This window comes from Daktulosphaira vitifoliae, unplaced genomic scaffold (genome assembly GCF_025091365.1).
Source record: "Daktulosphaira vitifoliae isolate Bord-2020 unplaced genomic scaffold, ASM2509136v1 Scaffold_1, whole genome shotgun sequence".
NCBI classification, from domain to species: Eukaryota; Metazoa; Arthropoda; class Insecta; order Hemiptera; family Phylloxeridae; genus Daktulosphaira; species Daktulosphaira vitifoliae.
In genome coordinates, this window is record NW_026099572.1 from 41,723,147 (window position 1) to 41,736,844 (window position 13,698).

At 26.5% G+C, this 13,698-nt stretch overlaps 1 protein-coding gene and 1 long non-coding RNA gene across 3 annotated transcripts; one reads left to right on the forward strand and one right to left on the reverse strand.

The window, feature by feature from the left end:
• Positions 1-4,065: 4,065 nt before the first annotated feature.
• LOC126895629 (uncharacterized) lies at positions 4,066-6,151 on the forward strand. The gene is made up of 2 exons (XR_007701682.1): positions 4,066-4,639; positions 5,908-6,151. It is a non-coding gene; the product is annotated as an uncharacterized LOC126895629 (long non-coding RNA).
• A 263-nt stretch (positions 6,152-6,414) lies between these two features.
• Positions 6,415-13,638, reverse strand: LOC126895624 (uncharacterized). 2 transcript variants are annotated; one of them, XM_050667722.1, is made up of 10 exons: positions 13,461-13,638; positions 13,335-13,401; positions 8,678-8,807; positions 8,548-8,604; positions 8,385-8,489; positions 7,270-7,404; positions 7,090-7,218; positions 6,851-7,019; positions 6,625-6,767; positions 6,415-6,549 (listed from the first exon to the last, which is right to left on the reverse strand). In XM_050667722.1, exons 2-10 carry the CDS (start codon positions 13,367-13,369, stop codon positions 6,457-6,459), a joined length of 996 nt encoding a protein of 331 aa, XP_050523679.1. In that variant the 5' UTR covers positions 13,370-13,401; positions 13,461-13,638; the 3' UTR covers positions 6,415-6,456. The 2 variants fall into 2 exon arrangements, with proteins under 2 accessions (XP_050523679.1, XP_050523678.1); XM_050667721.1 differs by having other exon boundaries at positions 13,335-13,637.
• Between the last annotated feature and the right edge of the window lie 60 nt (positions 13,639-13,698).

Here is a 13,698-nt window from a genome sequence, read left to right on the forward strand (position 1 = left end):
TAATGTTACAATTGACTGATTATACTTTTAATTATTACTATTAATTTTAGCTTCGAAGTGAAGATAAGAATATTATTTTATCATGTTTTTATTTATTTATTTTTTGTATCTATCGCTACTTTTTTTCACTTCTCAGTGGACCGATTTTTCTCAGCAATACATCAAAAAATCATTATTTGTATCTAATTAAAGACATTATCCTCAAAAATTAAAAATTATTCCCTCGTTCTCTTGTAAATTGTAGAAAGCCTCAGAAAAATTAAAATTAGTAAGTTTTGACATTTTTAAACCTTCTTTACATAAAAACTGTCATGACTTTTTAAAAAATAGATTTACCAAAACAATTTGTTTTGTATAAATACCTTAGGTATTTTCCTTTTTTTAGGTAGAATTTTTTTTGAGAATCTGCTCATAGAGGGATTTAAAATAGCAAATTTTACACAAAAAGTAAAATTTTCCAACTTCACTTTTAAAAATATTACGTAAATACTAACACTTTTATATATTTCTTATATTAAAACTTATGTAATATACTTACTGACGTTTTAGTGTTCTTATACGAGGTGTGATAAAAAAATACCCGGATTTTTCAATTAAAAGTTTATTAACTCAATATTATTCTATATACACATTATCACCTTCAAAATTATCTCCTTGGGAAGCAATATACCGCTGCCATTTTCTTTTCCACTTTTAAAAACATTCCTGGTAGGCACTAATTGGAATGTCCTTTAGATCGATTTCCGTATTTTGTTTTATGTCATCAATTGTTTGAAAATGACATCCTTTGAGCGTAGATTTTAACTTCGGAAACAACTAAAAGTCGCATGGGGCCAAGTCGGGTGAGTATGGTGGTTGTGGAAATATTGGAGTCTGATTTTTGGCTAAGAACTGACGAATGAGCAATGAGCTGTGAGCCGGGGCATTATTGTGATGCAACATTCAAGAACCAACTACTTTTCCAATTTTCTGGCCTTTTTTTTCTAACATTTTCACGTAATCTTTTCATGACTTCTAAATAAAAATGCTGATTTACTGTTTGTCCTTGAGGCACCCATTCACGATGAAGTATACCACGAAAATAAACAAAAGGTGATTAACATGGCTTTCACATTTGATCTCACCTGCTTTGCTTTTTTTGGTCTTGGGGAATTTGCTGACTTCCACTGGGACGATTGACGCTTGGTTTCAACATCATACCGTAAATCCAAGTTTCATCACCAGTTATAATATTTTTTAAAAATTCTAGGTCAATTTCTGCTCTTTCAAAAAGTTATTGAGAGATAATCTTTCGGTTTTGTTTTTGTTCATCGGTTAAGAGACGAGGAACAAATTTGACTGTGATTCGGCTCATGCCCAATTCTTTGGTTAATATTTATTGGAAAAAACCATAAGATATTCCGACGTCTTCTGTAACTTCTCTGATAGTTAATCGACGATTATTTCGAATAATTTCACAAACAAGAGTAACAATTTCATTTGTCGTTCGTTATCCTTAAACTCAAAACATGTTGTCCGAGACAGAATATCATCTCCAAAAGTTTGCTTCAAAAGTTTCACCAGAACTTTTCCTTAATTTAAAACAAAATTTTACGCAAAAACGTTGTTCTTCTATTGTTTTCGTTTAGAAAATCGACGCATGATTGAAACATGTTTTTGTAAAAATCCCATAAAAAAAAAATAAATATTATTATCGATTTCAAACCACTGCTCAAATTCTCGTCAGAAGTTTAATTGATATAAATATTATTAATACAGTCTGGGTATTTTTTGATCACACCTCGTACACAGCCATTGACCAAATTTCCTCTTCTTGTTCTTGTGTCTTTTCGACTCCTTTTTAACACGCTTATATTAGTTTCACCTGTATGTTTGTTTGTTTTTTGTTGTTTGTAAGTTTGTAACTCCACGCGGCACGTGTTATTATGTCGCGTATCCCGTCGTGTATGACCTTGAGACTATACTGTTGTAACGCATTCGCCCCAGCCCCGCTCACCACTCGTAGACAATAATATTTTCTAACCCGTAGACGCGCGCGTGTCATCAATTATGTATATATATAACAAATTTTTATTGTAATTGACACAGTCGTTTTACGCCGCGGTGCAAAATCCAGTAAGTGACACACGGCCGACGACGTCCCGCCGCTATACCGTAGTCTTCTTCCCATTGTCAAAATAACATCGTCAACAAACTGATCCGCACTCGCACACCGTCGTCATCTACGCTGCTAACCTATTGACGCCCGAGGATCACGCCGGACATCGCGTCTTCGACGCCAGCAAAAGTGCCGCGATATTATGCGAAGATTATATATTCCTACCGCCACCGCTAATATTAATATATATATATATATTTATACGTATATACGTATATGTTAATATTCATTTATATATTCCTACAGCCGACGCCTCTGCCGCCGTATATGCCTCGTGTATAATGTTCCCTCCGCCATGCCCGCCCACATAAACACGGCTATACCTCATGCATGATACGTTTACGTACTTAAGTCCCTTTAAATATATATATATTCTAATTACTATTAAAACTTATATATTAATACACTTTATTCTCATTAAGAGATATGTAGTGTATTCATTCCGATTACGGAGGATGATTCTCGTATCGTTATTTTTCGTCACTACCTCCACGTTACGCGCCTGCTGCTTTCCTAGGATGTGACAGCCGTTTCTTAGACTCTCTCTCCGGAATCGAACCCTTATTTCCCGTTACCCCTTACAACCATGATATTGATATTAACTACTATTATAACATGAAACTAAAAAGTAAAAAATAAATATAGTTTAAAAAAACTAAAAAACACGCTTTTAAAGCACATCGAACTAAAAAGTTAAAAATAATTTTTAAAATTAACTTAAAACAATAATGAACGAAAAATACTAGTATTATTGTGAAAAAAAGCGTCAGGTGCTCAATATACAAAAAATATGGCATAAAGCACCCACGCTTTTTTTCACAATAATACTAGTATTTTTCGTTCATTATTGTTTTAAGTTAATTTTAAAAATTATTTTTAACTTTTTAGTTCGATGTGCTTTAAAAGCGTGTTTTTAAGTTTTTTTAAACTATATTTATTAACATAAAAGATTTTATACTTACAGTATATTTAGTGTTACTGTTCTGTGGTTTAAGTAATATTTAAATATAACTGTGGAATCGGTAAGTACCGGTTAAAACGTTTGTGCGTAACTTATTCTATCTATTCATGAACATTAAGATTAATCCCTGTCAATAGTTGTCATTTTAATACTGATAATATTTTTGACTTACTATTAGAATATTACGTAACATGTTTACATTTTTATAACTTTGTTAAAATGTATATTAAAATATGTACAATGTACATTGTACATATTATTGTAAGATCATGTTAAATATAAAAAAAAAAATATAATTTCTACTACTTGTTTATTGGCTAAATAATTGGCATTTAACAAGTCGTGGGAATAATGTAATATAATTCTTTTAATATTTGCAATTTATACTCTTTCTGCCAGTTGGTGATTATTATAACATGAATATAAAGATTGTTGATTTTAAAACTAGTATAAAGTAGTTGGAATGAAAACATTCATCTATTTATATCAGTAGACAAATAATTAATATTCATTATACATTTATAAATAGTAGTGGGAACTCAAATTTAATGAAATAATATAATGTATTATTTGTTATAAAGTGAAATTCTCACTATCATATAAAACATAGTATTTCACTTAAATTTTCAAAAAAGCATATCATATGAAAGATGATAATTGTTAATCGTAAAAGCTGTTAAAGTTTTATTGTAATTCAGTTTTTCAAAGTTATAATAATTTAAAAATGTAAAAAAAAATCCAAATTGCTCATTTTTAATGATAAATTTATTGATATATTTTCCTTAATAATCTCATTCTCAATTAGATATAATTTCAAAAATTAATTTTTTTTTAATTCAACAGCATTAAAAAAAATATCAAAAGAATAAGTGTTTTTTTATTTTATTCTATCCATATAAAACATGGATGTTGATCATTTTTTGCCTATCTTTTGCAGATTATTGACTTCGGCTTGTGTAGTTTACATGAAGATTATGACAAAGGGCGCGCTGTAGTAGTGAATTTACAAACTAATTGTATTATTTAACTAGACATTTTTTTTTTTAAATTTCATTTTAAGTTGCTCACCATATTTATCATTTCATATTGTATACTATTGCTCATTTACATTATTTTGATTAGATAGTTTATTTTTGAGTTCTACACAATTTTTTAAAATATTTCCATAAATATTTTGACCACACTAGTTACGCGCATAGTTAGAGCGCGCTGTTCTTCTAAGATGCGTAGATTAATGTGACTTTAATCTACACGCAATGTCTATAACATTAAATTAATAATGTAAGGTGTCGCACGTGTGCATGAATGGGAAGTATATAGATTTATTGGTGGATGTGTATTATTATTCCTTGCAATGTTACTTTTTCTGACTAGTAGTCATTTATAATATAAATTAATTATTTTAATTTAATCACATTAAATATGCATTATATTCCACTTTAAACGCTTCTAATATTATTTAGAAAAATGGAAATTTTTACATCAGCTCCAAATAATTTCAAAATTGAAAATGTTGAACGGTATTGTACATAAATTATTTAAGATGTTTTTACGTTATCTGATTTACATTCATCTTTTTTTTATTATTATATATTTAATTTTTTTTTGGCTATTACAAAAGTTGTCTTTTGTATTTTTAATGGAAGCTAGGCCCTTCTGAAATAAATTATGTTTTGATCAAACATTTCTTAGTTTTGTGTAGCTTTGGTTTATACGATCATAATTGTTTTTTTTACATAACCATTTCTAGTAAAATAATTATATTAATAATATGTTTAAACTAAAATTAAATTTAGTTACAAGATTATTTAAGTACTGATACTAATAAAAAATTTTTGATGCTTTAAACCTTAAAAATTTATAGTGCTTTTCATAATTATTATTTGAATAAATAATGAATGAAAATCATGGTTGCACTAACCTGGAAATGTTAGAATATTATCAAATGTTTAGGAAATATGGATTTTGTTTAGACTTTTTAAAAATTTATTAAACCTATTATTTATTTAGACTGCATAAGGAAGCAGTTGTATTTTTCATCCCCTTACCACAAATTTTATTTATAATCAAATCATTCTAAAAATAATAAGATTGCATTTAATGTCTATAGTGTCTTCCCTCCCGAAAAATCACTTAACTGTAGACTAAGAAAAAAGTAAATATAGTGTTTGGGTTGAGATCAATTCTCACTTATTAACGAAATTTTAATTGGTCAATAAAAAAAAAAAAATACTGAGGGAGATTGATAAAATTAATTATCTCCATATAAATAATGAAAAAAATTGATAAGAAAATTATAGAAAGTCAGAGAATTTGATAACTTTAAATTTGGAGTAACCATTAAAAATTATTACTAAGACCTATAAATAAATCTAAAATAATTATCATATTTTACTTTTGGTTCTTTATCAAAAGTTATGGTATAATAAAATGAATCCTGAAATTTATAATGATATAAAAGTGGGTAATGTTCATGAAAAAATAGTATGCTCTTTACTTTGATGGTGCATTACACATAAATATTTTATGTCTTCTAAACTATTATTTTATATCATTAAATGTATTAACTACATGGTCCAGAAAGAGGAGAGTATATATTGTGATAGATACAAAAAAAATTATTAAATACATTATGATAAAACTAATATTATACCAGTTATAATTGGTATTATAAAAACTTTAAGCTAAATTTTTCAGGTATTTTTTTTATTTTCTAAAATTTTATTATGATTTATATTTTTTAAAAGATTCAATAATGTACTCAATTATTTATGCTTTATTTTATTAGAGATGAACAAAAAACTGAAACGATCATTATTTTTGAATTACAAACAGAGAATGGAATGAAAAAAAATATAAGAATGACTTCTTCTCAACTTCAAAACATTCAAAATAATGTTTGTAGTTTATTGAAGCAAACTATTGTTTTAAAATCCAAACTTAAACTTAATTAGTATTGTAATTATATTAATATAGTTTTAAACATACTATACGTTTTTGTTTGATATAAAGAATATATCTGATTTTTTTAATTTTTGAACTTCATTTTTACTTAATATTAAGAATTCTTAAAAGAACTATAAATTATCATTACATACAAAAGAAATTCAAAACAGAATAATATAAACATAATTATACTTTAATAAACCATTGTCATCATCTCCTTAGATTCTATACCAACTATTAGGAGTTGGCTCTACCTTATGATTTGAATATATTTTTAAACAAGCTGTCAACCTGACACAACCTTATGGCTTAGGGAGCCACAATTTTTACCCTAATAAATAAAAATAACTGTCAACTATTATTTTTTATTAATCATATATCTGGTAATATATTAATGAATATTATTCAATGATTTTTCAAGTTCAATTGCTAATTTGTAGCCTAATTCAGGACGCCTATCTCGCCCATCAACCATTGCCTTAACCTAAAAATTCAATTAGTTTTAAACATTAATGCAACAAAATTAAAATAAGAATTATTTATATACTGGAAATTTTACCTCATTTGATTGAACAACAACACCATGTTTTTTTATAATACTTTGTTTAGTTTTTGTAATATCATCAACATCAACACCTTTACAACAATCATCAATCAATATTGTTCGGTAGCCAATTGATAAAGCATCCTCAGCAGAAGCACCTAAGTAAATTAAATTTCTCAAATAATTTCTATGACTTAAATATTAATTAAATATAGATCTTAATAATTGATCAATTTATTACCAACACAAATGTCATAGGCAAGACCACATATATAAACATCAGTTATGTTCAGTTTGTCAAGTTGATTACTCAATGATGTTTCACTCAATTTTTTATTATCCCAAAATACAGAATAGGAATCTACATCAGACACGGTACCTTTGTAAATTTTCATAGCATTATCCACAACCTTGTTCAAATTTATATTACTTAGTTTTAATAGTAGCACAGTTTAAGTATTATTTGAATAAAAATTATACTTTTAGATCTTTATAAAGTTGTGCTCCCCATGAATCTTTTATACAATGTTTTGGCCATAATCGCTGTTTAATTTTTGGGCAACATTCAAAAACAACAGTATCAAATAATTTTGCATTTTCAGCTGTAATCTACATAAATTGGTTTTAAATTTTATAAACAATTTTTTATTTAAATCTTACTGGAGAAGAAGAATCAATTTTTCTCAATGGCAAATTTTCAATAAAAGATATGTGATCTATAGGGTGCCAATCATAAGAATAAACTACAGAATCAAAATTTACTGTATCTAGCAATTGATTTATTGGTTTAATAACCTGTGAAATACAAAATTTCATAAATAAAAATAATGCCACAAAAACCGAGGGAAGGGTGTGAAAAGCTCAGCTTATTACAGTTACCATTTTTGTTTGTATGCGTGTAAAAATATTTGATTATTATACAGAGTGATTACTTTAACGCAAGCCACTCGATTTTACTTAAAATAATATTTATGTTAGTTACATTTACACATGTATCTTAAAAATAATTTTATTTTTTAGATTTATCTCTTATATCTTATTTCTTACAAAGGAGAAAACTTTGTCTAGTGGTAGGGTGTAACTATACGCAAAGGTCTATTAACCTCTCCACATATTTTAGATTCCATTACCCCACACCACCACAAGATTAGGTAGAAATTACCATTCACCATTTTGAATGAATTATTAGCTACACCCCTCTCATTCACTATAGGGTCTAAGCTATAATACCCATGTACATGTACACTTTGAACTTGAGTTAGATTTCAATAAACAGGGAGAGCAAATAGGTTTACATTAAAGTTACAAGAAGGGGCATGTAAGTTTAAGTAAGATGAGAGGGGGGTTATAGTCAACATTAGGGTCCCCCTTCAACTTTAGTTAACTTAAATAGGGTACAATCATCATTTTTAATTCCTCACTAGCGACCCTCCTTTACCGCTCCCAAACCAGACCACGCTCCTCTTCATATTGAGGCCACGCTTTTTCCAATCACTTATTGAGTATGAGGTGATGGACCGCTGAATCTCCTATTTTACATTCTCTTGTTTAAAGGTAAACCAGGTTAAATTATTTTTAATTAGCTATTATTTGAAGGGACGTTGCCCCCTTTACTATTATTTTAGGAGAGACAAAAAATCGATTACTCTGTGCATAGTAAAGATATATTTTGAAGTGATAAGTAAAAAAAAAATTGTATGCAACCCCTTTATTTTAAGATAACTGTGAGAACGTCACTTGTTTATAATAAAATTACATTATAAATAAATGCTTACGTCTAAACCATTTTGTCGAGCTGAACAGTTGCTTATGTTTAAAGTTCCAGATATAAAATCGTTTTGTACATCAATAATAAGAAAAACATTTTTAGGTTTGATAATCTAAAATTTAAAAATTATTATTTAGGTAAAACAAAAAATGCTTGGAAGTATTTCATACTGTTTTAATCCATTTATTCCAACACGTAGAAAATTCTTGCCTGTCTATCAAACCATCCTAATTTTTTAATATATAATAATAAGTTAATTACTGTACAATTATATTAATTTACATACATCAAATTAATCACTTTTTTTGTGTCAAATATTTTGAATAAGTGCTCAAGTTTGTCGTTGTCAAGACTGTATACTATTCCATGGTCATTACGGAAAAGTCCCTTGCAAATATCATCAAACTCTTCTAGGTTTAAAAATCCATCTCTATATTATTAATAAAATAAAATTATCCATTTTTCGAACATTTATTTTAGAATATTAAAAACCCATGTTCAAAATGATCAAAAATATTTCAAAATCATCTTACATATAATACAGTTCTTTTTTTTTAAATTACATTCAATAATTATAACAAAACTTATAGTAGTGTTTTTAGTTCCACTTAAAAAAACGAAAGAGTGATTAGGTTGTATAAATATATAGAATAAGAGAAAACCGGGCACATTGTGTATTATGTAGTTATTCACTAAAAAACTCATTGGTCAAATTATTTTTTTTATCAATAAACGTCTAATATTTATAGGAAAATAAATATTATCATTTTTACAAGTTAAATAACTTTTTATTTTTCTTGAAGAAATAATGTTAAAATTAACAAAAAATTATAATACACTTAGCAGAAAGTTCATAATGTATTTGTTGATTTTACTGGAAGGTTTTTTTCAGTGTACACAGTGGAACAGATCTAACTGACAACTGTTATTTGCTATATATTTTTAATTAATTCATGTATTCTTAGACTATGTTAAAATTATATTTTTATTATTAACTAATAAAATTATTTTTTTTTGTAAATTAAAATGTTTAAAAATTTTAAAATAGATAGCCAATATTAGAACGAGTACTCAATAATTTATAATAAAAAACATTTTCTATTTTATGATAAATAATATAAAATATGCTTTAAACAAAATCTAAGCGGGGAAGAAATATTTAAAAAAAAATTTCAACAAAATGATAATAGTACTAAAAGCTATAATGGCAGTCAGTTAGGTTTGTAACACTCTGTACAAACTGAAATTTTTGAAATTTAATTATTTATTAAATATTGTATAACTCATTTTTCATCACCAAATAACAAACAATTTTAAGGATTTATAGATTAATAGAATAATTTATGTAAAATATATTTAAACAGTGTCAGTGCAACATTGAAAAAAATACAGTAGACAATTTTTTTATTGTTAAATCAATGATATTTTATTATTACAATAATAAAAATTATTGTCGGCTGTACATCGACATTAAATTTGTTAATTTTTAATAAAGTCTCTTTTTTCAGTGAAGGTTTTGCGGGGCATAAAGAAAATCATAATTATGAAAACAGAAGAGGGATAATTTTTCTAACAAAAATGATTATATAATAAAGATCAATTTTTTTAGTGAGGGCTAAAAGAAATGTTGACCCCCCCCCCTCAAACACTTTTAACTACTATCGGGCCTTGAGTACTTTTCCCGCACACCCTAGTACTGTATTTATAAACCACACTAATATATAAGGTACACAGTATGTGTGTGACGAACATACATGTATTTAGAAAAAGGCTAACCCATATTCCATTTTTACTCCTTACATGTTTAACAATCGTTAACTGTAAGGTGAAAAGTTTTTATACGTTATATAAATGTTTGTAGAACTTGATAAAACTATCTGAAATTTTGGGAATATAGAAGAAAACGTTTCCTTTTTAAAAACTTATAAAAATAATAATAACAATTTACTGTTTATAATTATTTGTTACCCTTCCGTTATAGGTTCGACTTTCAAATAACCTTGAAATATCTTGGGCTATTTTAAAAAATGTTCTTAGAATATACATAAAAAGTAGTTGTTGGGACATATTTTTCGAAAAATACAAAAATCACTATTAAAAACAATAAATTCAAATTTCGCCAAAATTTTAACTAAAAACAAAACATAAATTAAATACTTTCAAAATCAACGAACTGTTAAAAAATATATATAAATATTTTTATTTTTCTTAAGTTCAATATTAAATTGAATACAAATTATTTATCCATTAAAATTTTAAAGAAATAAAGAACGTTTTAAATTATTGTTTAAAATAAAACAATATTAAGTTATTTTTAAAATTGTTTAATTATTAAACCATTTTCATAGTATTCGTAATTCGATTCGAAGCTGAGATTAGTTCTAGTAAGATCTAGACTGAGATCTAGTTCAAGACATTGCTATTTAAAATTGAAAAAAATTTGCTCAATCCCTGTAAATGAGGAAAATTCGCCAAAAATATCGTTTTTAAAAACGGTAAATTTTGAAATTTTTATGACTTTTTCCTTAAGACTGATATAATTTTTTGAAAAATGAACGAATCAAAATGATTTTTTTTATAAAAAATTCTTAAATATTTCCCTTTCATTTGATATAATTATATTGAAAATCTGATCCTATAACTGCCAACAAAGGGATTAAAAATATCAACTTTTGCAGAAAAGTAAAAAATTTAATAAATTAAAGCCTATAATGTTTACTATAATTTAAAAAATTATCCCGACAATTTAATTGATATTTGATATTTTTACACCGTATAACATTATAACGTTTTTGCGAAAAAGTTATGAATACGATTTAAAACAATTATATGTGTTCGTTTTAATTATTCCCAACAATTTTGTAATTTTTTGATAATATATATTAAAATATTTCATAGAAAAATTCGCAAATACATTTATACAAGGAGATCATTTTGCCCCATTATTTATGATTATATAAAACAACACAAAAAATCAATTATTCTACTAATAAGTTAGGTATAAATGGTAGCATTTCAATCTTTGTAATTAACGAGATGTTTTAACGAAGACATTTCTTATTACTTATTGATAATTGGAATAAAAGGATAATGCAAGTATTTTTAGAACTGGAATATTTCTAATAGGTTTGTGTTCGAAACCAGCTTTAATGCAGCTGAAGATCAAGTAGTACTCTAATAAACATCATAATAAACTTCCTAAAAAACTATAGAGTTATTGAAATTCTAGTTTTACTAGAAATTATATATGAAAAGGTCTAAAATTAATTTGCGTGTGCCTTTAGTTTCGAAATAATATTAATAACCAATAACATTATTTTAATATAACAATTGTTTAAATAAATATAAATAATAAATTTAAATTTATTATTTCTTTATATTAATAGAAAATTATATTAAGAGGCATTACAAATATTTGAGTTTCAATAAATAATTTTCATATTTGATTTGTACTTAAAATATTATGTGAACAAATTCAGAAAAATATTTCAATTTACTTTGTTTCATGAAATTTTAAATCGCTAGTCCCAACATCTTAATAAATTAACAATTTCTTCTAAAAATTAAGCACTATATTATGTGTTTTTTATAATCATTACAATAACTGTCAGATATCATCTATTTTATATTTTATTTTAATGGTTATACGTAAGATAATTTGTGCTACCCGTTACAATTTTATATTAAGATATGTACAACGTTTTGCTGCTCTAGGTATAATCTTCATCTTTTTTTTACTTTATCCCAACTACTTAGAGTCGGCCACCCTTATTCTAAACTTCCACTTGACACGATCTCCCACATCATCTACGCACAAATCAGCAGTCCTCATATTGCATTCAATAATATCCGTCCATGTCATTTTTGTTCCTAATCTATCCCATCTTCCTTCAACATTAATTTCCATAGCAGTTCTTACAGGTTTTTAATACATTTAAAATACTTTTGAATCCCTAAATATATCAGTTTATTAGATTTCAATTTATAAAAATACCAAAATTACATTAATAAAGTACTCGCAAACAATACAAATAAAATAATAACATTCAACCAGACACCAATAAAAGAAGTATTTTAAAGTACTAGTAAATTATCTTTGTAAATAATTAACATTTTTTTAATAATTGTAAATGTATTAATAACTTATACTGAAGTTCAAAACACCATTAAAAGAAAAATGAACATTTGCTTCTAAAATATATTGTCTCCTCTAAATACGCCACTGGGTTGAGTTAAAAAAACCCATTCCCTAATTGATACACAAAGTTACATAATTGTACTTAATTTTTAATAGGGTTAATCTCTTAATCTTTGCTATCTCAAGGAATAGGCAACCAGTTCCATATTTATGTAGACATTTGGGACATGTATATTAGAGGCTCACTCCAATAAAGGGTCTCTAAACAATTTTATCGATAGCTAATAATCATTATCTTTTTGGCTTATCAAACTTAACTATAGAGTTTAAGGAAACCAACATATAAGTTTGTAATGGATACGCGAATTGGTAAATCATAGCTTTCAGGTAACAACAAAGCGACATTCCAATATTTTTAGGCATTTAAACCCAAAATATAAATATAATTATGATCAAAAATAAATAAATAAATAGTAATAAGTAACAATAAATAAATTAGATTAAAAAGTTTATTTCTCCCAATTTTGCAAAAATATCTTGGAATAGCGCTAATCCTAATGTACAGGTAATAACATTACATTATTATTTAAATTGAAGAGCAAAAGATAATAAAATATTAAATATTGCTGATAACTATCATTTAGTGAAGTAACTTGTATTTAAAGTTTGCATAACAAAAAAAATGTAATATATACAGTAAAATACTACATTAATAGTTATATGAATTTCTATACAAAACCCAAAGTTTGAAAGAAAGAAAATTTATAAAATATATATTAATTTATGCCCAATTTAAATCGGTATCGTAAATAATACTACCCGTCCTTGTCGAAAGCACTAAAACACACATCCATGGCGATCCGTGGAAAAATACCGTACTTATGAACTGCTAATAATAAAATACTTGAATATAACTGTTATTTTATCATAATAATTTGACCATACACTGAATATTAGTTTAGCTTCAGAGAATAATAACAGCAACGGGATCGATACAACACACAACTATCACGCCAACTGGTGGTGACTGGTACTGGTGAAATCTAAACACGCCGGTTCACTCGTAAGGTTGACGCAATAGTTCACTGTGTCCTTAACGCCATGCGGTCGCAAGCAGTAATGTACTCGGTATAGGTTTGTTCACTCAACATTCATTCATATTATGCGACTACAACGCTATTAC